Here is a 25,287-nt window from a genome sequence, read left to right on the forward strand (position 1 = left end):
TTATTTTGGTCCATTATCTGTTATCTGGATAGATTTTACCTCTTAGCCCGTTTTGACTCTTTTGATTCCCCTAACCCTAGATGAGATTTTTTTGAAAGTCAGATGAGGAAGTTTCTTTGGCTGTTGAGATAGAATCTAAAGTATGGCTGATCCCTGTCTGCCTTGCCAGTCTCATCTCACCTTATTGTCTCCTCTGCTTCCTAGAGCATATCAGCTTTCTTTAAGTTGTAAAGAAAGTCATACTGGCTTTCTTTGAGTTATTCAAAGTCATCAAGCTCTTTCCTAAACTGATGGCATTTGTACATAGTACTCACTATTGCTAGTATATTGTTCTCCCGAGTCTCTGCCTGGTTGATTCCTAATTATCCTTCAATCTCAAACATCACTTCCTTAGACCTGATCTGATACCCTGTCTTCCTCATCTTCCTTCACAGTTTAAATTTAGGTTTCTTATATAAGTTCTTTCATATTATTATGATATATAATTATTACAATATATCTATTTGTGTGATTGCTTCTACCTTTAGACTGTAAATTCTGTGATAACAGAAACCTTATTTTTGTTCACCGCTGTTTAGCCCATAAATAGTATGGTGTTAAATAGCTATTTCTTAAAACCAGTATTATAAGATATACTTTGATCTCAGACATGTTAAAGAAAAATGGGCAATAGCATTAATAAGACATTTATCTATTTTAAGATGATCTCTTGAGATGTAAAATGTGAAAAAATGTGTGTCATTGAATTAATACAATATGATGTAATAAACATCCTTACATGAGAATTATGAAAAGCCAATTTCCCATTACTTGAAGCCATAAAGACATTTCTTAATTTGCTTGTGATAGACTTTATTTATTAAAAATATGTCCTCTCAAAATTACTTTTTTGGTTAGCTGGACAGGTAGTGAATCAAATGAATAAGAAGCTACAGACAGGTTTTACAGAACCAGAAGTGTTACAGATATTCTGTGATACCTGTGAAGCTGTTGCAAGGTTGCATCAGTGTAAGACTCCAATAATTCACCGGGATCTGAAGGTAAGAACTTTAGAATTCCTATGGATTAAGTAATAAGTTGGAGTTAAAATGTTCTTGGAGTATTTTCATCTAAATCAGTATAAAAACTGGCTTTGAGATTGGTCTCTCTCTCCCCTTCTACATTTCCTGAGGTCATGTAAAGAATGACTGTAGATTTGAAATTGTGCTTTACTTGACTTTGAGGATTTCTAGCATGGCTGTGGAGGCAGATTTTGTACCTTCTACCCTGCATCCCTGTTTTCTGTAGTAGGCTTCTTTAAAAGGTTTCATTTGAACAGAAATGTGATTTTCATTGACATATGTAAAATGTCTCTCCACACTATTGTCTCTCAGTTCAGCCAGCATTCCTCCTATTTCCCGTAATCCATATTAAGCATCAAGGTGTTCTCAAGATATACTGGAGTAGACCAAAAGTGGATCTCTTTTTCTATTTCTTTATAATTTAGTACAGTTTTCTATTATTTTCTATAATTTGGTGGTAGTTATCTTGAAGGTCACTTCATCTTCTGTGGACTCTTGACCTCTTATATTGGTACCCACTTGTTACATTGAAAAAAGTCCCCAAAGAATATTGAATATTCTGGCATTATATTGCTAGAGATAAAATTTATAACTACAGGTGTCCTCTTTCATGCCCACAAGAACACTGAGATTACAAAAATCACTCTTCCTGAATTGCTTTATGCCTAGATATTCCTCTGACTACCCTTTCCACTCCTTCAGGTCTGCTCAAGTTCACCTTCTCAGTGAGTCCCATCACTACAGCCTAACCTGCTGTACCTTTTATTAGTCCGTATTACTTCCTGTGATACTGTATAATTTGCTTATGTACTATGCCTATTATTTATTTTCTGCCCTATCTGTCTAGAATGTAAGCTCCATGAGGGCCAGGACTTTTTTTTTTTTTTTCAATTTTTAGTGATGTGTTTAAGCAATTAAAATAGTGCCTGGTACATAGCAGAGTCTTAATAAATATTGAATGATTGAATCCCAGTTCTGACTGATTATACAGAATTTTATGAACGTTTATTATAAAATGCTTGTAAGATAAAAGAGAAAATGTCACTAAGAATATAGGCTGTTAATCATGAAAGCATCATCTAGAAAACCTATGATGGTAGGAGATAAGGCAGGATTGAAATGCTTAACTGCAGGCATCTCGCCTTAATTTGGATAACCAGTGTAGTTCATGTTAGTTCTTTTGAATATGCAGCTTTTCCATTTCCCCTAATAATTTTATACCACTTTTTGTGCTGTTATAGTTCATTAATTTTTTTGCATACAAAGTTGATATCTTCAGCTGACTCTTCTTTAAATTCAGAAGACATTTAACTGCATAATTTTGTATTGTCCATATTTTATATGCTTAGTGCTTTTTATATGTGTAAACTTGTGCAAAAATATATGTTCTAAGTAGATTTCTTTTTGAATCTTTATTTTGTACAATTTTTAAAAAAGTATACTAAAGTGAAATATAGAAGAAAAGTTATAATGAAACAGTATTTCGATAAAATGGAAATAAATGGATTACTTATCTAAGACTATCATAAAAATAAAAGACATTATGGAAAAAACATGTAATAGTAATTTATTAGGTGCTTACCATATTCCAGACGGTTCTAAGCACTTCACATATTTTAACTCATTTAATGTTCACAACAGTTCCATATGGCAGATTCATATTCTAATTGTCCCCATTTTACATAAGGAAACTAATGCACCATGAATGGTTAAGCAGATTGTCCAAGGGTCCATATGCTAGTTAGTAGCAGATTGGGCTCTGAACCCATAGTTTATTGTTCAAGAAACTGACTATAATAATCTCCAAATTAAGTCTCCTGATTAAGTCAAATTTGTATTTTTTCAGTGTAGTATTTTAAATAAAAATGGTACTAGAAGTCAAAGATGGAATTCCAGTGGTTTCTATTATTATCTATAGAGAAGCTTAAGTGTCAGAAAAGGAAAAAAGTGGAAGTATAGTAAAAGAGAGAAGCTAGACTCTTCCAGGTACTAGTTCTTCTCTTTTATAAAAGCAGTTTTAGAGAGGATTTAGGGTTTCTTTGCCCCTGTACAAATCAACCTGGGGTGGAAGAAGCATTTCTCTGTTCTTAGTAAGAGAAGCAGTAGACATAGTATATTTTTGCTCCCATTCATTTGACCTTCCTCATAATTTGGGTATCTTATGTCTATATATGTGTGTGTGCACTGTGCACATATATGTATATATGTGGCACATATATACTTATTTTTGTATATGGCATATACCCTTCGGTGTTTATTGTGTAAAAATAAGCTTTGTATGTACAAATAACCATTTTTTACAATGGTTGTAAAAAGTTAATTTTCACTTTGAAAATACTACTGATTATTGATTTTCTTTTCTTAAGGTAGAAAATATTTTGTTGAATGATGGTGGGAACTATGTACTTTGTGACTTTGGCAGTGCCACTAATAAATTTCTTAATCCTCAAAAAGATGGAGTTAATGTAGTAGAAGAAGAAATTAAAAAGTAAGTATTTGTCTTTATTGCACTTTTGTCATGGTAATTTTAAGTTAACTTGAGTCTCTGGCCAGCACTGCTAATACAAATTTTAGGTATTTCATTTATAGATTTCTTTGAAATATTTCTGTGCCATAGATGTTGATTAATTCATGTCTGATCTAGCTCAGTAGGAAATATATTTTGCTATAGATGCAGATTTTTTTAGTCTACATTGTAAACAGATTTGTAAAATTTGTTAAATAAGCTGTAGTAATTAGTGAAATTGTTAAAGGGAGTTTGAAATGGTTATTGAATTCAGTTAAACATCTTTGTTTTTACTGATACTGAGGATTTGTCCTTGTTAAGAAAAAGTTAAATTATTTGAAAACATTTAAGCTTTTACTTCTTATTTAATATTAAAAGGATTGACTTTTTTATGCATTGAAAACTGTGTAGAAAATGAAAGTGTTAAGACTGCATCATCACTGTTACTTTGTGATGATATACTGGAAAGCTCTGGAATGGAAATGTCATGTCTACTTTATGTTCTCTTAATCCTGTGCTTTCTGTGGTTGCTAAAGTATCTGTGAGAATCTTTCGCTGACTTTTCTGCTTTCTACTTTTAGCAAATGGAACTATTTGTAAATTTTAGGTTATCTTAAAGTGATACAGAACGCAGAAAGATCTCTCAGAATAGGACTTTCTAAATAGTCAACCTTTTCTGAGTTGTCTTTCATCACTTCCTCACAAATTCTCTATTGCCTAATACTATGTCAGAGCCGTCATTTGAACTGCAATATTTTGAAATAGTTCAAATAGAGCTGATTTTACTCTGTCCCATTTGTATAATACTGTGGATTTCTACGCTACATACTGCTACTCGGGAAACTTAGCCTATGATGATTATGTTAGATTTAATAAAAACAAACATGTTAGTAAATATATAAAGTCCTGAAGAATACAAGAATAATAAAGTATTGAATTGGCTTATTGGAGAATACATGTGTATAATTTTAAAAATTTATTGGATTGTGATGTTTAGTGGCTGCTGTATAGGATTCTGTCCAAGCATCCCTGACCTGCTAGACATTTTATTTCTTGCTGTTGCCTTTTGAAGTATAAGGTTCAATTGAATGTTTTATTAGCGATGAACAAAAGTTCATGAGGGGTTTTGTCTTTTGTGGCTCAATTAATGGACTTACCATTCATTCAGTTGACAAGTATTTATTAAGGGCCAACACTTTTTTGATGCTGGGGTGGGGGTATAGTGAATACAAATCCTGTTTTGGTGAAGTTTATATTTCTGGCTTCTTAGGTCATTCCTCCACAGTAGTAGTATTCAGACTCTCTCACCAGTCAGAGTGATTTGGAAAAAGTAAGATAGTAGAATGTTGACTTTTAAGATACTTCTTGCAAAATAAAATGATTCAATCCGAATCTTAAATTCTGCCATGATATAGGATGTCCATTCATATTCTGAGCATTTCTGACATGAGATTTGAGCACTACTTCATTAAAATGTTCTGTTCATAATAAATATGGGGGTTTTTTATTGGTAAATATTTATTCATAATACCTTTTGATTCCAAATAGCTTATTATGGCAGTCAGTATTAGAAATATACTTAATGAGTGCAGTTAGATTGTAGCAACTAGATTACTTTAAAAATAATTATAAAAACAAACTCAAAAGAGATTCTACTGTGTCAAGGAAGTATGTTAGAGTCCATAAAATCAAGTTCCTCAGTAAATATATAAATTAAGTTTTTGAGAGGGTGAAAGTTTTACTTTTAAGTTAATAGACTAAAATATTTTGATAAGGAGACTATAATAGCCAAATTGTGTTATTTCACATAAGAAATTCAAGGAAAACTGTTTCCAGTATATTATCATTATTTCAGATTTTTATAGTAGAGACAAGCTTTTAGATTATTAGAAATACTGTTGTATTTATTGAATAAAAATGTATATAGATGCTTTCTATTGTTTAATCCTTGACGGGTTTTTAATGAGTTTTAAAAAATAGTATTATTCTATATAATGTTATTGAACCTAAAAGACTTTTTTTGTAGTGTTTTATGTAGAAACAATGTATTATCTGTCTTTTTTTTTTTATATATATATCTCCACTCCATTTCACTCATTTACTGCCAGGTATACAACTCTGTCATACAGAGCCCCTGAAATGATCAACCTTTATGGAGGGAAACCCATCACCACCAAGGCTGATATCTGGGTAAGGCCACGAAAGGCTGGAACTTGCTCTAACCAAATTAAAAAATCTGAGTTCAGTTTATTATTTTTTTCTCTGCTCCCCAAAAGGCATTTCCTAATAAGTAGAAGAGAGTGATGTACAGTAGAGCTTCTTATTCGGGAGAAGAAAAGTACTAGAACATTTTATCTTCTCAGTCCTGAGATGGAAAGCTTATGTATCAAAAAGCAAATAAAAAACTTCCATATAATGTAACTTTTTAACTACAGTATTTTTTTAGGATTTAGATTATATATGAGTGTTAACATTTTTTTTGAGTGGAATTTTGGTTGATCAAAATACGGAAAAGCTGACATAACTCTTAAGTAATTACACAATAATTTCCTGGAGTATTTTAGGGTCTTTTTAATGGAAATTGGTATGAGTAAATGTTTTTCTAATTACAGTATAAACATACCATTGACTAGCTTCTGTATATTGAGGATCTTTATCATTTAGCCTGTATATATCTGGATATAATTACTGAGATAGACCATATTTCTTTATAGTTGAACTTTGTTAGAATATAGACATCTCTTTAGAACTTATTTTATAAATATGTTTGTGATTGTATTAAATAAACTAGGAAAAGAGTATTTTAAGTGTTAATTCATTTAAATTCAGCAGTTATTTAGCCTTATCTATCACAAGTGACCATATTAGGAATGGAGAAATAAAATTCTTTGGAAATAGTTCTAGGGTTTATAGAAAAGGTCAGATTTATTTTGTTTTGAAAACGTAATGTACAGAAAATTGTCAAGCATAACGTGTGAAACCAAATGAATATCTCCTTGGTTTTCCTTTCCTGGCCTCCTCCCTTTTAGGGTTGGGGTACCAAAGTCTTGAGAGACAAATATTCTTTTGTAAGGTAATTTAAAAAAATCTTTAATATCTTTTCATCTGTATAACATATATACATTCACCAAACAGTAATGCTTGTGGTAGATGAATTTTTTAAAATCACATGTATAATTTAATCAATTAAAAATAAGTTTATTAATTTGGTACTACTTATAGATCTCCAGCTTACATAACTCAAATTTAGTTTGCTTTCTGCAGCATTAACATTGGACTCATTGAATGGCTTATAGTAAAGATGAAGGTTATTATAATGTAGAAAGCAAATTAAACTGGATTTTAATTTATAAAATGAAGGTATTAGAATAGGTAATTATGGAGGTATTTTCTGGCCTAATTTTGTGACTCCTGTTGAATTCCATATTACTTGAAAAGAGTATTTCAATAGCAGATAAACAATAGGCATCATACTTTTCATTCTGAAGCCATTGAAGGTTTATTGAAAAAAAATTATTCTCTAAGCACATGACTGTTATCCAATATCTTAACAAAAAGGAGGAGCTCCTTTTTTGGGTTATTTTTTCCTCAGACTTAGTATGCCAGTGAGGTAGCATACTAAATTGTCAATGATACTTTTAGAATTTGTACTGTTTATATATTAGTTACAGAGTAGAGATTCTGTGATGGAAGAACTGTAAGCTGTGGGCTTACAAATAGATACGCAAAAAAAAAAAAAAAAAAAAAACATAATTAGAGAACAGTGTATTTATATGCTTGAAAGAGGGAGAATTTTAATTTCCATGATGCCATTTTTATGCTGTCTTACTTAGCTCAGGTGAAACACAAGTTTGCTACAATACTTTAGGTGTGAATTCAGTAAATATCCAGAAAAAAATACTAAATTCAAATTGGCCAAGAACTATATCTTTCATCCTGCTTCAGTGTAGTACTGATTCAGAGAGTTATGATATTGAGGTACGATATTGAAGTATTTAGCACTTCATATTTTAGAAAATAATTATTTTAAAAAATAATTTTTTGCTTGGAAGTTTCTGTTTGTTTTAGGTTATTATTTTTATCCCAAGATTTAGGATGCTGATTTTATAAAGTATTAGAAAATTCATTAATAGGTAACATAAAGAAATGCTTTATGTTACCTATTAATGAAGAAAATTGAAGATGGTTATCCTCAGCCTTCAAAATTCAGTCACTGGTTCCCTCCTGTTTCTTGTACAATTCTCATTGAGATGGATAAAAAGGGAAATACCTTTGATGTGAAAAAATTAGTGTACCTCATTGTGTTCACACTTTACAAAGCAGAGTATTTAGATTTATATATTTTTAAAGTATACTTGCATTGCTGAAATCGTTATCTGGGAACCCTACAACATTTACTCTAACACAAGACAAATTCCTAAAGTTTGATTGACAAAAGAAAACTGGCTAAAATGGAGATTTCTTTTGTCTAGACTATCATCTGGACAGTGCAAAGAAAGATGTAGTCTAATGTGGACGTTATACCATTAATAGCATTTTTTTTTTTTAGTGTTGTTAAGGGAGTCTTATGTTCAATTTGATGTATATGAGCTGAAAATATCTTCCTTAAAGAAAAAAGCATCATAAATCTTTTGTAACCATACAGAACCGGTTATCCCTACTTCAGATCTTTATAATTTTGTCATGTAATAACCCAGTAATTTTTCTGAACTAACATTTTGAAATTTTTAGAGCTTTTGAACTGTTTTCATTGGAACATTGCTGCAATATTAAAAACAATCTTTTGTAAATTACTGTTGCTGAACTCACCAAGGGTGTTTAGGTTTATTATAAGCTCCATAATAATTATAAAAATTATTGTACTTGTTAGCTGAGTTTACTAAGTTGATATGTGGAGAAAATTTAACAAAGGAAAGCTGACTTGGTAATTTTTAGATAATAAGTTTCGGTATTGCTGATATAAGTGTATACTAACTTGGACAATTTTATACAATTTGGTTAGAATTGGAAATACCCCTTACAGTCTTAAGGCCTGTAGGTGACTCTTCTTGGGAAAAGTAATGATTTCTTGAGCCAAAAAATCACTTAAAAAAAAAATCCTTCTCAAATTTGAGCTGATAGCACCTTGGCTAGAAATTTCTTTCCTGTGCTACTTTTATAGATGCAATTGGTATTTTAGGGTGTTTTGCCCTCATTGTCAGCAAGTAGATTTATTAGTACTGTGATGGTTATGAAGCCATGCAGGTTAAGCAGACAGAGCCCTTCCCTTTTGAATTTTAATATAGATTACCCAGGTTACAAATACAATTAGTATAATGTGCAGTAGAAGTTGGAGGGTTATATCTAGAAACAGAGAACTTAATTTTTATAGTGTAAAATAATGAGGTGTGCCTGGTAAATAGTAAGAATTTACTGATGGTTGTCTGATAAGTTTAACTGTGCTGGCTAATTCATATTTGGAATCCCAGGACTTTTAAACATGCTTTATAGTGAATTCTTAAAAATGCTGTTAAAGAAGAAGCCTTATACTTTGTTGGTTATATGCTAGTTATGTGCTAAGTATATATTTTCCTTGTGGAAGAAACAAAAGTTTAATTTTTTTCCAAAAGGAACCAGCTACTTCTAATTTTTACGATACCATTAATTCAGCCAACTAGCCACAGATGTGACAGAAGATCATGGAAATGATATAGTTAAATGTCTTTTCAAAAATTAAATATATTAATTTTTTGAAGAAATAATTTGTAAAAAGATTGCTCCAGTATAGAAACATGACTTTTTTAAAGTAACATTGAGTTTTTGGCTATTTTTATGTCTTTCTAACTTGAGCTCTAACGATATTTATGCTTCTTTGGTTTACAGGCACTGGGATGTCTACTCTATAAACTTTGTTTCTTCACTCTTCCTTTTGGTGAGAGTCAGGTTGCTATCTGTGATGGCAACTTCACCATCCCAGACAATTCTCGTTACTCCCGTAACATACATTGCTTAATAAGTAAGTATTTGGAAAAATATATGAAAATATTGTAGGATACTGTACTTAAGGCCTACTATTTACATTCCTTTACTTAAATCTAGTCTTAATTTCATATATGAAAATTTTGTGAAACTATAGTAAAGAAAAAAAACATTTAAAAAAGTGTTTAAAAACTTATATAAGAATGAAAGCAACCTAATTATTAATTAATATAGATGTTTTTAAGCCCCTGGGTAAGATTTAGTAGCGCACACCAAGGGATAATGTCAGAAGGGCTGGTCTTCGAGAGGCCCTCGATTTCAAAAGAATACTTTAATTTTTCTTCCAACCTCCTTTAAGATTTTTTTCTTCCATTTTGGTAGGTACTGTAATTTAACTTTTTATATATCTACAAGGTAAAATTTATTAAAAAGATTTGAGGAGTGGGGAAGACCATCAACTGTTAAATTAGGAAGCTACAATATTTAAACAGCTCCTTTTAACATGGAGTGTGTCTAGCATTAAGTGTGTTGTGTCTAGCATTTCTGCTTTGTTTTCTGCATTCAAGTACCCCTTGTTGTAGCCTCCAGCTCACTGGAATAGAAAAGAGAGAAATAGAAATATTTTGAGGTTTGTATGATGAAGATGGCAGTTCAACTTTCTCAGCCATTTGTGGGCAAAAAATAAGGCTGGATCTCTGTTTCATTCTTTATGCTAAAATTGCAGATAAATCAAAGATTTAAATATAAAAATAAAACAAATGTACTTGAAGAAAATAAGTGTGAAATTATTTATAAGAGTAGAATGTGGAATTTATAAGCTAGACATTTAATCCCAGGAACTGTTATTAAAAAAAGATTAATCCATTGCCATATAACTTTAAACCATTAAAAGTTCCCCCAGACTCATGAACCCAAACTCATAAATTAGAAATATTTGTTACTCATTTGACAAATGTCTAAGTTTTATAATTTATGACGCTCATGTAAATCATAAAGAAAAGGGTAAAAATTCCAAAAAAGGTCAAAAATGGCCAAAAGAAAAAAGGGAGCATAGAAGAAATCTAGTCTGATTTGTGATTTAATTTGCTTACAGTAGTAGGATCTTATTTTCTTGTGATTAGGTTTTTCTTTTTTTCTCTCTGTGTATGTATGTATGTGGGAGTGGGGTGGGGTTATGTGTGTTTGTAATGTAAGATGGAAAAAAAATACTACTGATAATTTTAGATCTAATTAGGCTCTAGTTAATTGATGCATTACAGTGTATTATATGCTTCCCTTACTGTCAGTAAATGTGCTAATTTTAGTTTTTATCATTGCTAGTATAAATTTGATTGTGTATTATGTCTTTGAACTTATTTCTGAGAGCTAGGCAAAAATAACAAAAGGTTGAAAAAACATAAAAGCATTCAAGTCAATCTGAAATTACAATATTCCTAGTATTTTATCTCCTGTCAGAGGGCTTTATGGGCTTTTATTGTATTGAGTAGTAAAAGCTTAATAAAGTATAGATTTTAAAACCATAACGTACTTACCTATAATGTAACGTGTTTTAGAAAACATTTAGATTCTTTGCAATTTTTTTCTTTTTCTTTGTCTTCTTCAAGAGACAAGGTCTCATTCTGTGGCCCAGGCCCTGCTGGAGTACAGTGGTATGATCATAGCTCACTATACAAACTCCTGGCCTCAAGTGATCCTCCAACCTCAGCCTCCTGAGTAGCTGGAACTATGGGCATGTGCCACCATGCTGGGCTAATTTTTAAATTTTGGTAGAGATTGGGTTTTGCTATATGCCCAGGCTGGTCTCAAACTCCTGGCCTTGAGCAGTCCTGCCACCACAGTCTCCCAAAGTGTTGGGATTACAGACATGAACCACCATGTCTGGCCTGCGATTTTATTCTTTATATTTTTCAAATGTGGCCTTTTGTGTCTTTTGCCATTTTATTTCAGTGTCTCTGTGTTTATAATATGTAATTAGTGATTTATATTACTTTTAAATAAATCCTACGTTCAGAAAAATCAGGAATTCCTAGCTTGGCTCATAGTTTTTGAATGTGAAACTTTTGTCAATTGTGTATTCATGCAATGTAGTTGTTTCCATATATTAACATAAAATAAAACATAAGAAGATACACATCGTTTTAGTATTAGTTCCATTTGCATCCATTTTATAACACACAGAAATTTTGAAAATGAAATAGCCATGAAAAATCTTTGTTAAAACTGTATGGTTTGTAGTTACCTAAGAATTTGAATATACTTTTCTTATTACTAATTTAGGTCAAGGGTAGTTACCATTATTTACTCTTCATAAACCTATTAATTTCTTCTTTCTTTCCTGGAGACTTTTCTTCTTAAAAGTAGTGGAGTCAAATATTTAGAACTTTTCTTAGCTTTTGTTAACTCTCCCAGTAGACAAGTAATGGGGCCGACGTGGGGAATGAGGAAAGAAGTACTTTCTATTTCCAGATCCAGGAGTTGAAAAGAACTTAGAGAACCATTTAGAGGAAAATGAGAAGCATAACTAACAGGATTACTGAATAGTTATGAAGAATGTACCGAAAGCTGGCTGCCTCAGTTGTCTTTTGGCTCCTGTGTTGTAAGGTGATTAAAGAAGTACATTGCAGAGATTAAGAGCAAGACTTCTAGAGCCAAACAGCCTTGGATTGCATCTGCTCTTTCCCTGTTTGGTATGGAACATTGAGCACCTCCATTTGTCTCAGTCTTCCCATTTCTAAAAGGGGCATTTAAAAAGTACCCACCTCTTAGGGTTATTGTGAGGATTAAATGAAAGCTGAAAAGTGCTTTTTAAGTAAGAGATAGCCTTTAATACTATAGTCATTATTACTATAACAACTAGCGCTACAACTGCTCTTGATATCAATATTACAATTCTTCATCTAACTTAATTTCTGATTTTCTGGATAGGGGCAGGACATGCTGTCAGACACTTACTAGAGCATGCTTTCCCTGCAGAAATGTCTTTGGATGCTTTGAAGTGGAATTTGGTTTTATGGGTTAATGGTGGATCTACCAAAGGCTTACCACAAATTATCATATATTCCAGAATATACTGTTAAATATAACTACTAAGATTATTTTTCTTACCTCCTTATTTTGTGCAGTAAGGTAGTGATGAACACCAGGTAAAAGCTTTTTTTTTTTTTTTTTTTAAACTTTAGGGTCTTCTCGCTTATTGCTTTATGGTTTCTTTATCTTTGCTCTTAAGAACTCATCTATTGGGGCTAAATTTATTATTATTGTTATTTATTTATTTTTTGAGACCATGTCTCACTCTGTTGTCCAGGCTGGAGAGCAATGGTGTGATATTGGCTCACTATAACCTCCGCCTACCAGTTTCAAGAGATTCTCCTGCCACAGCCTCCTGAGTAGCTGGGACTACAGGCATATGCCACCATGCCTGGCTAATTTTTGTATTTTTAGTAGAGATGGGGTTTCACCGTGTTGGTCAGGCTGCTCTTGAACTCCTGACCTCAGTGATCTGCCTGCCTCGGCCTCCCGGAGTGCTGGGATTATAGGCATGAGGCACTGCGCCCGGCCATTTATTTATTGACAGGATCTAGCTATGTTGCCCAGGCTGGTCTCAACCTTCTGGGCTCAGCTGATCCTCCTGAGTAACTGGTACTACATGTGTGAGCCACTGTGACTGGTTCGATTAGGGTTAAATTTATTTCAATACCCATATTGTGGGAAACCAGGAATTTGCTTGCTTGTTTTTACTACATTTAAATTTGTTATGGAAATTTAATAATCTCTACAAATACAGACAGACTGTGCAATAAATTTTCATGTACCTCATGAAAATACCTCACCCAACCTCATTGGTTATCAACTCATAGCCAATCTTGTTTCCTCTATAACCTCACCCACTCTGTTCTCCTATATTATTTTTGAAAAAAAAATAGCTGCTTAAAAGTACCTTTGAAATGAAAGATTAAGATATGGTTTCCTTGGAGCTTTTCAATCATTGGCTCTGGGTCTCTACTTGTAGAGAGAGGGCTCTGATCAGTAACTTTTCGGGGTAGTTACCGGGTCTATTACAAATATATTATCCTGGCATTATTTAGTGCCACTTAATGTTTTAGTTATGGTTGAACATATTATCAGCTATTAAATTTAGTTTCATTTCAGCACCCATATACTAAGGTATGTAGGACATATATAGTAACATGTAAGTTTCTATAACAATGTCTGTAGGTTAACAGATAGAAATAATGTTGATGCATGAAATATTTATGGTTGGAAAATTAGAGTGGATGTTTCTCATTTCAGGGAAATTAAGGATAATAACTTGAAGTTTGTGGGAGAGAAAAATGTGTCTTTATGGAGGGAAAGCCAAACAAATTTTAAGCAGGAAAATTGTTTTGAGACTTCTATCCAAAGTATCTTCTTTTTAAATTTGTTGAGCTGTTAGATTAGAGATGGTGGCTTAACTTTATCTAGGCCCAGGCATGGATCCTTCATTTTGTGTAACTTGAATGGTAACTACTTTAATTTTTGGCTTGGGTCCTTGACTAAACCATAGTATAACTTGGCTGCTGCAACAAGCAGCTCCTTTAGCTTCTATTTTTGTTGGAATGTGCAGGGATTTTGTGCTTTTCTATGCAATATTGGTATAGGCATAATTAATTCAGTTGCCTCAGACCAGTGTGTACATCAATAGGAAATATTGTTGTAGTTTAGTCTTATACTACCTTCAGTGCTGAAGCTCTATTTTGTGTTCTTAGGTTGTGTTAGTAGTATTTGTGTCAATAGAAAGATTTACACTACTGAGTGAGCAGATAAATATTATTTCTTTGTGGCTAAGTTTTAAAAAGTTGATTTTATATTTATAGTAGAATCAGATTCAGTGGTAATGGTCTTGTGATGATTCAGGTGATCATTTTAAGTTGAGTAAACAAGGGCGTATTCTAGCTTCTCTGCCTTTTTTGTTTTGTTTTTAAACCTAATCACATAATACTACATTTAGGTGAACTGGACACATACATTCCTTAATCCATTTCTTTTCCCCAAAAGCGTATTTTGTTAATAGATGATATGGTTTTATTGTCATGAAGTAGCAATTAATAAAACACTGAACTCGAGGTTTAATTATTTGCAGGAGAAAATGGCTTTAGAAAAACTATAAAAATTGAAGGGTCAATTTCTTTCTTTCTTTCTTTTTTTTTTTTTTTTAAAGAGACAGGGTCTTTCTGTTGCCTGTGCTGGATTGCAATGGTGAGATCATAGCTCACTGCAGTCTTGAACTCCTAAGCCCAAGCCATCCCCTCACCCCAGCCTCCTAAGTAGCTGGGATTACAGGCAAGAGTCACCATGCCTGGCTGAAATTGTTCTTTTTGAATCAGTGTTTAGCTGTATTAAATGTGATACCTCTGCACTCTAGATTACATCCTTCAGTAATCCAGTAGTACATTTTGCAACCCATTCTCTTGAAGAGTTCAGTAAATTATATTGTTTAACTTAAGTGCTGAAAGATGCCTTATTGATTTTTTCTCCTTTTTTTTAAATTGCTGATAATATTCAATTTAGAAATATTCGGAGATAAAAATGTAGCCAAGTTCTACCTGTGGGTTTCAGGTATGATTATTCATCTTTTCATACTTTGAATTTAGAACCAAGTCAGAGATGGTCCACTGGAGCTCATCAGATAAAACTGTCAACTTTTTAGTACTGATAAAGCAGATTGCAGAATGAAATTTAGATCTAAAGCCGAAGGAGCCTGTTCCTCTGTTCCCAACCCTCAAATTTATTAACATCCAGTCATAGGCAGTGCTGGAAAACCTTAGACTTCTTCCACAGAGACAGATTACTTATAAAATATGGTTTAGCAGAGAACATGTATGTTCTTAAAATAACCTGTTCTGAAAGAAAGATCATCAGAGAGACTGATGGATGGAGGTGCTTCATTCTTTTTTCTAGTCTAACAATTTGACAAATCACTATGTTTCCCATTGGGGAGAATGAGTTATAGTAGTAGATAGAGATTGTGGCACTACACTAGCACAGTGGCTTCAAACTTTTTGTGACTGTGATTCAATATATTAATAAAAAATACATTTTAGTTATGACCTGGTATACACACCACACACAGGATACACACACGTAAACTCAATCACATTTCATGAAATATTGCTTACATTTACCATATTAATGTACTCTAATATTTTCTGTTCTTCTTTATTAAAATAAATAGTAGTTCTGACCTTTTGAGTTGCTTTTATGTCACATAAATGGGATTGGTACAGTTAGACTAAACTGGCTCCAGCAGATATATTCCCACATGAAAACATGATCCAGGGGAATTGGAGGTCCTTGTGTTTGCTTATAAGATAATATCAATTCTACCTGCAACCTAGCTCCCTAATCATTAGAGGATATGCTGTGCTTAACTTGAGAGACAGAAATACCTATACCCATATAGGTTAGGAATCTCAAATTTATTTTTTTCTCCCTCAGCGCTTCTCAACTGCTATGAAAGAAAACAAAACAAAGAAAAACCAGGAATGCCTGAACTATCATTTAATTCCTCTCTGGATACTTAAAAAGTTTTTCTTGGATTAAGCCAGGCCACAAAAGAAGTACATTCTTAAACCATACCCCTTTCTTTTACTGCATGGCATTTAGGCCACTAGTCCATACTGATAGCGTGTTTAAAACATGACCCTGTGTCACTCACTGCTGTTCCTTAAGAATGTTGTTCACTTTGTGTGAGCTATCTTTAGAAAGACTCAACGGAGAATTTGCTCTCTAGCTTTCAGTATCACGAATAGTGTTTTTCCTTAGCACCTGATTTGTTTTTGTATTAGATACACTGTGATTCATGTAATGGATCATGTTGCCCTGTTTATATTGACAGCTAAAAAATGGAGAGCAAATTTTGGGCCTGCATTTAAGACCAAATCATATGTAGTTTGTAACTGACCTCATTATCCTGTCCATCTCAACCCCTAAGCCATTATTTTTCCATTAGTTTTAATTTTCTTATATATTTTTAAAAATCTTAGTTTTGTGTGCCACTTCAAGTTCTTTATAGGACTAAATATGTAATTAGCTATTGTTGAAATTAGATTTTAAAAGCCAAATAAATTTGTTAGAATAGAAAAATAGGACTATATGTTTGTGAATTAGGTAGGTTTCGTGTGATTTGTTTGGTTTTTAAAATTATATGAATAAGTAGTTATTGTTAACAGTATGTTTAAATTTATCCCCATTTTGTGTACTGTTGTTATGTTAAAAACATTTAATATCTGTTGGTATCAAGATAAAATAAATTTTGTAGATTCCTCAAATCTTTTCTGGATTGAGTTTGAATATAAACTAGCAAATACTAGAATTAAATGTTTTTAGTTATTTCAATCTAGCAGTGGTGGTAAAAATTATTAAAAAATCCATTTAATAAGTGATATATGTTAGCATTATAAATATATAAAATCAAGTTACATGCAGAGTTTTTGTATATTTTACACTGAGCTCAGAATCTCTCAAATAAATTATAACTTTCCACATAACTGTGTTTTTAGCCAAAATAAGTTTATCATGTCATTGAAGATGTATCACACATTCTGTATTCAAAATATTACTTAAATTTGAAGGGAAGATTTAATTCATTTTGATTTATAATTTTATTTAACCCATTTACATACTTAGATCTCTCTATACATTATTAGCAAACTTAAGAATATCATCTAATTCTTTAAATTTTACGTTTTAAGTAGTTTAAAAAGGATTTAAAAATTATAACAACTTAGAGTTAATTAATGAAGCAGAGGTAGACTTTGAGATGTCTTAACAAAATCTTTTAGTTATGGAATTGAGTATAAATGTCAACCTTGTGAAATTTAGAATTAAAAATTATCCAAGAAATGGAGTACTACCAAATGTTAGTGGTCATTTTGGTAGAAAAAAGATCAGGCATTTCAAGCAATGCTGTAAGGTTGTTGTGAAATCTGTTCATAAAAACCAGAAAACTCTGCCCATATTTCTGAGCATGATATGGATAACATCTTAAGATACAGAACTATGGTGAATGTTGTTAGCATCAATATGGGAAGAGAGCATGTTTTTGGAAAACGACAGTGCCAATCCATTACTACTTTGTTAGATTATAACGTACATAATTTAGGCTTTTCTTAATGACTCAGGATCACTTAAAAATTAATACAGGTATTTTGGATAATAGTAATAATTATTTTGAATAGAATTATCTTGAAGGACCTTTTTACTATGGCCTTGGAACTTTCTTGAATAATTCCCCAGTGTTCACTAAACTCACTTTTTCTTTTGTATCACTTTTTCAATAGAATAATCAAGTTTGTCATTCATACTTCTAGTGTAGAGCTGTTCTGTGATTGATCTGCCCTTAGCTTGGGATAATGCTTTATTTATAAAATAGCAATTTCTGCATTTTCTATAGGCATTAATAAAGTTTGCTAGAATCATCACTGATCTTAGAATGGAACAGAAAATATATATTTTTTATCCTTATAATGTGCCCCTAAGTAGTATAATGTGTGTTTCATAAAACTTCTTAACATTTTGATCTATTCTTGCAGGGTTCATGCTTGAACCAGATCCGGAACATAGACCTGATATATTTCAAGTGTCATATTTTGCATTTAAATTTGCCAAAAAGGATTGTCCAGTCTCCAACATCAATGTAAGTAGATTTTCAAGTAGGATATGAATTTAAAATTCATTTTATCGTATGTGAATATATTTACTTTCAGAGTTACTTTTTTTGTTGTTGCTGTTGTTAAAACACAGAGTTTCTTGTTTCATGACAAGTGATCTGATTGTGCGTTTGATATTTGTGGTATAAAGCTTCAGTACCCAAACTATGCACTGAGATACCTTGGGGAGCTGCAGCAGACTCAGGCAGGATATTTTGCATTTTTGAGGAAAACACAGGGACATCTTTCTGACTTAGCACAAAACTAATTTTATTAAGTTATTTGGGCCTAACCATTTAATAAACAGGACTGTTAGTTTTTTTTTTTTTCTTAGAAGTGTTGTAAACAATTACTGAGACCCTGAGCACTCTGTTAACTGAGTAAGTTCGGGAAACTTTGGTATAAAGAGCACAGGCTTGTTAAGTGGGAACTAAACAATGTGTACGCATAGATATAGACAGTGGAGTAATAGACATTGGAAGTCAGAAAGGTGGGAAGCGGATGAAGGATGAGAAGTTACCTAATGGGTAAAATATACACTATTTGGGTGACGGTCATACTAAAAGCCCAGACTTCACCATTATGCAGTATATCCTTATAGCAAAACTGCACTTGCATCCCCTAAAACTATAAAAGAGTTTTTTTTAAGAAAAGCACAGGCAATATAAACAGAGAGGCCCAGATTCAGTTTTGTGCTTATCAGTGACTGACTTTGAATCTTTTGGTAAGTTACTTTAATGTCCATTTCTTTTTCTGTAAAACAAGGATAGTAATTATAAGGATTACATGTAAAACCCAGTGCCTAGTCCATGGAAGGTGCTCAGTTGGCAATAGTTAGTATTATTCAAAAGCTTTCAATTTTATTCACTGTCTGTACAGTGCATTTAACTACTTTAGGTGAATCGTGTATGGCAAGTCTCTCCCAATGTTAATAAAGGTTCTGCAATCATCACTGATTATAAGCCATTCTTGACTTTGTAAAGATCATTCTGGCCTGACCTGTTTCTGTAGGGTTTCCTTTATGTGTAACTTAATCTACCCCACTAAGAACAAAGAAGGAATGTGGTACCTTTTTTTTTTTTTTTTTGAAGCCCTTGCCATATTGATGTACTCTTTTCTCTGTTGAAGCTGAAAGCTTTGCAGTTCTAGAAGTAGATAAGTAGACTCATTCAACATTTACTCAGCAAGTATTTATTGAGTACCTACAAAGAACTAAACATTGGGTATAGACAAATAAACAAGGCCTTCTGCCCTCATTTTCCAGGACTTACATTCTGTGTCTTGAAAATTATCTGTAGTATGTACAAACAACACAATTCTTATCCTTGGTATTTGTTGCTTTTTCCAAAATGCAAAATAGTTATTGATTTATGAGTGTAATATAATCTTTCTTTTTACTCAAGATTTACCCAATTATAAATGGATACAATGGTGTTCTGCTTATTTTCCCAGGTTTCTGTGGAACACGAATATGAAATTGACATTTGTGTAACATGTAGTGATATTTGCAGATTAGATCTGGCAAATACATATGAATAATTTATAGGTATCTGATGTGAAAGTAATAGTGTCTCATAGTACTTTTAAAGTTCAATAATATATCCATAGCTTACAAAAACTTTCTGCAATTGAAATAAAAAACTAAAATGAGACGTTTTATTTTTTTTCTTCCAAGAATTCTTCTATTCCTTCAGCTCTTCCTGAACCGATGACTGCTAGTGAAGCAGCTGCTAGGAAAAGCCAAATAAAAGCCAGGTAGGTAAAACTATGCTGAAATTGAAAAGGCATTAAAAAAAATGATAGGTCTTGTTTTTAATCCTAGCAAGTGTAATTGAATATCATCTTCATCCACAGAAAATGTTGTGTTGCTTATTGTATGTGGTATAATTGAGATCGCAAATACAAAATTAAGCTTTTAAAAATATTAGATAAAGAGTCTGGCATCATCTCACTGGAACTGTTCACTCTATGACAAGTGATTGTTTAACAGATGATGTGACAGCGGGTCTTTTTTTTGGACAGGATTTGTCATTTTCATCACATAGCAACTCTGGTTTAGGAAATACTATGTTTTGAGTTTATAGATGTTTTTTTTTTAATTTAAGGAAAGAAAAAAATAGCTCTTACAGATAACTAGAATATATAGAATATATATGTACTTTGTAGAATTTGTAATGAGTGGTTATAATACTTTTTAAGGCTGGTAAATATGTTTTCAATCTTATTTTTCAGAGTATTTATTATATTATTAATAATAAGTTTGAACTATATTATGTAAGTTAAGACTGAATCTGTTAATGATTGATTTTTCCCCTCCCTCACACTTTTTTGAATTTAAAAGTTAATAAGCAGGATTATATCTTAGATTATCAGACAGGTATAATACTACATTTGGGGAGATTTCTTGGTCACAGCAATTTTGTATTATATGTTATTTATGCAAAGTTTATTTGTTTACACAATATAAAAATATATTTGTTCATATGCTTTTTATATGCAAGATGTAGACAATTTAAACACAAAGGAAAAAAAAGCAGTTTTTATTTCCAAGGAGTTCACATTCTAATTGACAAGTAAACGATTACAACCTGATAGATATTAGGCTACTTTGAGAGTGTGGAGGAGGGGAAAGACTGGGAACAGAGAAAACAGGAGCACATAAAGGATGCTTTCCCTGCGGGTGGGAGTTGCTGCACTTCTCCTTGAATGATGAATAGTCAGTCACTTGGAAGGGTGTGGAGTGAAATTATAGCAGGCAGTTTAGGTAAGAATGACTCTTGTGAAACTACAAGACTAGGACGAAAGGAGACATATACAGGAGTAGTGGGAAATGAAGCTGGAGAGGTAGATAAATGCCAATCATGAACAACTTTGTTTATATATCATGCTGAGAAATTTGGACTTTGGCCTATAGGTCAGTTAATTTTCAACCTTCTAGTCAGTTCTACTCTTTGAGACTTGGTTGTGACTGTGTTGTAAATGATCTGTTAGTTATAAATTGTTAAAATTTCATTTGTGAATGACTTATTTTAAAAAATGGTATTACTCTAAAAATATCTTCATTCACTTGAATTTCAAAATGTTCTTTTGAGAAGCGATGAAGGTGTAAAGTTATGTCTAACTTTCAGGAATCCAGGTTGACCAGCAATTGGTCTTATCTATGACGTAGCTTTAATTAGCATCCACTGTTATAGTTGAGTGGTAATTATGAATTATTGTAGGATTTGTCAGTTGAATTTTATTGTGACTTGTTTTTTAAAATAATTAGTAAATAATTAAATCTTTGAGAAAGTAGGTACAGATTTTTTAAAAAAGTGTAAGTCAACTGAACAAGAATGATTTGATTATTTTTTCACCCTAATGCAAGTTATAGCTGTAGAGTTACAAGACAATGAAATAGTGCTATTAAAATTCACAGTGCTTATTTATAGTATGTTAAATCTGAACATTATGTATATTAAAAAATAAGGTTGATTGGTACTTATTGGTTAATAATATAAATTTACTCTTTATGAATATTAGTGAAAACTCAAAAAAATCTAAATGTATACAAAGCTTAATATTAAAAAATTTAGTTTTTTCCTTGTAAAGAGCACATTTTGGGAGGAGAAATCATTTACTAGCAGTTTCATTACCCACATGTTTTCAAAAAGCTCCTGTGGGTTTCTCAGCTGCCTTCAATCTGTGGTATTCTTTGCCTTCTTAAAAGGTCGCTCTCATCTCCCCGAGCTTTGCATCTGCTCTTAGTATGGTTTAAGATGTGAAATTTATCTGACACATGTCTTAAAGATTGAGACACTGAGAATCACTGGCTTGGCAGATGGAAACATTGAAGGATTTTAAGCAGGAGAGTGTGAGTCTGAGTTCTAGGAAAACTATGATGATTTTGTTCAGGTGATGGCAAGGAGAAAAGAAGGGAAGCAGAAAAACAGCTCTGTGACTGTTGTAATAGTGAAAATGAGACTGTGCAGCAGTATTGATGCAATAATTATTGTTTTTAACTTCAGTCAATTTTGTATCTTCCCTATGCCTAATCTGCCCAGGCATTTTCTTCCCATTCCTTCACATAGAATGCCTGGTTTCTTTGTCACTGCCTAATGAAGTCAAACTTATTAAGAAAATTTTAAACCCCAGTTTCTACCTGAAGCCTTCTGTAGCCAAATTAGGTTAAAAGTACAAGTACATCTCCATAAATTCTTGACAGCACTAGCTTGGCACTGATGATTTTTACTATCTTATATTTATTACATTTCCACTAACATGTGCCCTGTCTTCCTAGGTATGCTGTAAATTCTTTGAAGACTGGGTGTTATGCAGTGTTTTGCTGGATATCAGTAAATGTACAATACATATTACTGCATTGATAAAACAGAGACATCAGAGTGAACAAAGTATACAGACTTTTAATATGCTTCTTAGGGCTTTTGCTATGCCTGCGTGTGTTGTGAATCTCTAAAGAGGGTTTAGACGAGCAATGAGGCAACGTCAGGTCTGGCCTGTACTAGCCGTTTCATACAGAATGGATAGTTAAACAGAGAGATTGTGTACAATATTTCCCCCAAATTACTTGAGCTTAGGGAGTATAGCATTGATTGTAATGCTACATCAATAATTTGATGTCAGTAAATACTTGATTATCATTAAAACAAGATATAATTGATTATATATATATACCGATATATATATCGGTGTATATATGTAATATCTGTATATATTTGGCCTATTAGTTAAATTTTCATGTCTTTTACCATCCCCATCCCATCTAGAGCTTAAGTGTTACTTTCAGAAAACAGCATACATATAATTATAAGATCTTTTGATTCAGTGTCACGTTTTTTTGGTTCCTCTTGTAAAGATAGTTGTTAATAGGGCTCCCTCTTGTGGTACACACATATATTGGGACATAACTGGATCTGTGCACTTGTTGATAGATGCAAATGCAGCAGATGTGTGCTTCATAAATCATATGTATGTAAAAATTTTAAGTATTCACTTGAAAATGTGTAAGGGGATTTAATAAAGATATTTTATTGTGAATCCTGTTGGAAAGTGAACATTTGGTCCTATTAACAAGTATTTGAGTTTTTGTACTTAATTTATAGAAAGCAAGTTGATAAATATATAAATATTTTACCTTTTTTGTTTTTTTAAAAAAGCAAATGTTGGTGTCTTCTCAAATTATATTTATTGTCTCTTGATTTCAAAACTGTGTTTACTGCTTAACCACTCACATCTGGGGCCTAAACTAAGTCCTAGTGGGATAAATTTTGTATACTTTCCATTCTGTGTTCTAAGTAAAGCAAAGTTAAAGATTCAAGAAGTTGAATGTGAGCAGGTGGCATCTGTTAAAAGTTTTGGCTTATTTTGTTTAACATGCCCTAGGCCACAGTCTTTTCTTTTTTTATGCCTTGGAGTCCAAGTAAAGGGAGATTATTCCTTGTTGTTTCTTATTTTTATTTCCCTGACAAGTTCAGAAAGTGGCTGTCAGTTTTGTCCAAAACCTTATGAAAAGGTTTCTGTTTATTTCCTTTCGGTATCATTTCATCTCCTTAAGAGCAATTTCTGGGACTATATTCTTTTTCTGCTGGTTTCAGTAGGAGACTATGAATGGTTGTGTACTGTTTTAAGGAAAATTGTTAGTTTTATTTATTTTTCTGTCTTTAGTAAACATTTAATACTTGAAAATGAGCCTTAAGAGAAAGATGAGGACTAATGCGATTATCAGTAGTAGTTAAAATGCATCTATTGAGTTGGATGCTTTATAGAATAAATAGTAAATTAGAAATAATACCAATATTTAGAATGAAATATATTCTTCTGTTGTAGAATAACAGATACCATTGGACCAACAGAAACCTCAATTGCACCAAGACAAAGACCAAAGGCCAACTCTACTACTACTGCCACTCCCAGTGTGCTGACCATTCAAAGTTCAGCAACACCTGTTAAAGTCGTTGCTCCTGGTGAATTCGGTAACCATAGACCAAAAGGTAATAGAGCCCCGCCAACCTCATCCTCTTAAAGGTTAATGTTAATAAACCTTTTATGGTTTGATTTCCTGACCTCAGGTGATCCTTAATATTGTAAAGCAGATAACATAATGCTTTCAGAAACTTTCTTCTGATGTCTAATAAATTCAGTTGGTTTCTCAACAATTCAATTGTTGTAGGCAAAGGGAAGTTACTGGCAATATGAAAGTATGGTACTAAAAACTCACAATTTGCTTTGATACTCTAAATACAAACTCTTATCCCTAGAGTCATCAACTAATAGGGTTTGAGGTTGGGAATAAAGTTCAAAGGTATGGAAAAAGTCTATGTTATATGAGAAAGAAAGTTGAAACACTAGTCTTACAAAGTTTATATCTTTGTATTGCACCTAGAGCCTTGGTGAAGGGCTATCTTGAACCATCCGTATGGACATTACAACATAAAAACTTAGCTGATTTTGAGAAAAATTTACTCATCTAAAGTATCTCCTAAGCATTATGGTACAGTGTGGTACTTAAAAAAAACTTTTCCCCCCAAAGAAATATCCGTAACATTCGAGTAAACTTATTTTTCTCAAGGATCTGGGAGTATAACCTGAAGACTCACCTTAAAGAAATCCTGTTTTGCACTTTATTTCATGATAAATCTGTTGTGTTTTAATGTTAAAATGTTTTTAATGAGGATACCCTAATGGTTAAGAGCGTACGTTTTGAGTCTCACGAACCTGATTTGAGTCCTATTTCTCCCATTTTTTAGTAATATAGCTTCTAAAAGTACTAGTACCTATCTTAATAGGATTATTGGGAGGATTAAATGGCTGTTTAATGTGATACCTGATACACGATATGCCTTTGATAAATGTTAACTATTAACTACTGTTGTTACTATCAAGTAAAGTATATGTTCAGGAAAGGTGATGTTTTTATTTTTTATTTATTTTTTTTTTGAGATGAAGTCTCACTCTTGTCCGGCTGGAGTGCAATAGCACGATCTCGGCTCACTGCAACCTCCGCCTCCTGGGTTCAAGCCATTCTCCTGCCTCAGCCTCCCAAGTAGCTGGGATTACAGGCGCCTGCCACCACGCC

The 25,287-nt window shown here is 32.5% G+C and overlaps 1 protein-coding gene across 2 annotated transcripts in view; it reads left to right on the top strand.

Moving 5' to 3' along the window:
* Nucleotides 1-25,287, top strand: part of BMP2K (BMP2 inducible kinase) — a 142,136-nt gene that overhangs the window by 67,507 nt on the left and 49,342 nt on the right. For both annotated transcript variants that reach the window (XM_054486538.2, XM_054486539.2), the window contains exons 4-10: nt 898-1,040; nt 3,428-3,549; nt 5,676-5,757; nt 9,430-9,562; nt 18,096-18,199; nt 19,888-19,967; nt 24,039-24,202. In XM_054486538.2, the coding sequence (XP_054342513.1) occupies nt 898-1,040; nt 3,428-3,549; nt 5,676-5,757; nt 9,430-9,562; nt 18,096-18,199; nt 19,888-19,967; nt 24,039-24,202 (828 nt within the window). The remainder of the gene's footprint in view (nt 1-897; nt 1,041-3,427; nt 3,550-5,675; nt 5,758-9,429; nt 9,563-18,095; nt 18,200-19,887; nt 19,968-24,038; nt 24,203-25,287) is intronic.

This window comes from Pongo pygmaeus, chromosome 3, assembly GCF_028885625.2.
Source record: "Pongo pygmaeus isolate AG05252 chromosome 3, NHGRI_mPonPyg2-v2.0_pri, whole genome shotgun sequence".
In the NCBI taxonomy this organism is placed as follows: domain Eukaryota; kingdom Metazoa; phylum Chordata; class Mammalia; order Primates; family Hominidae; genus Pongo; species Pongo pygmaeus.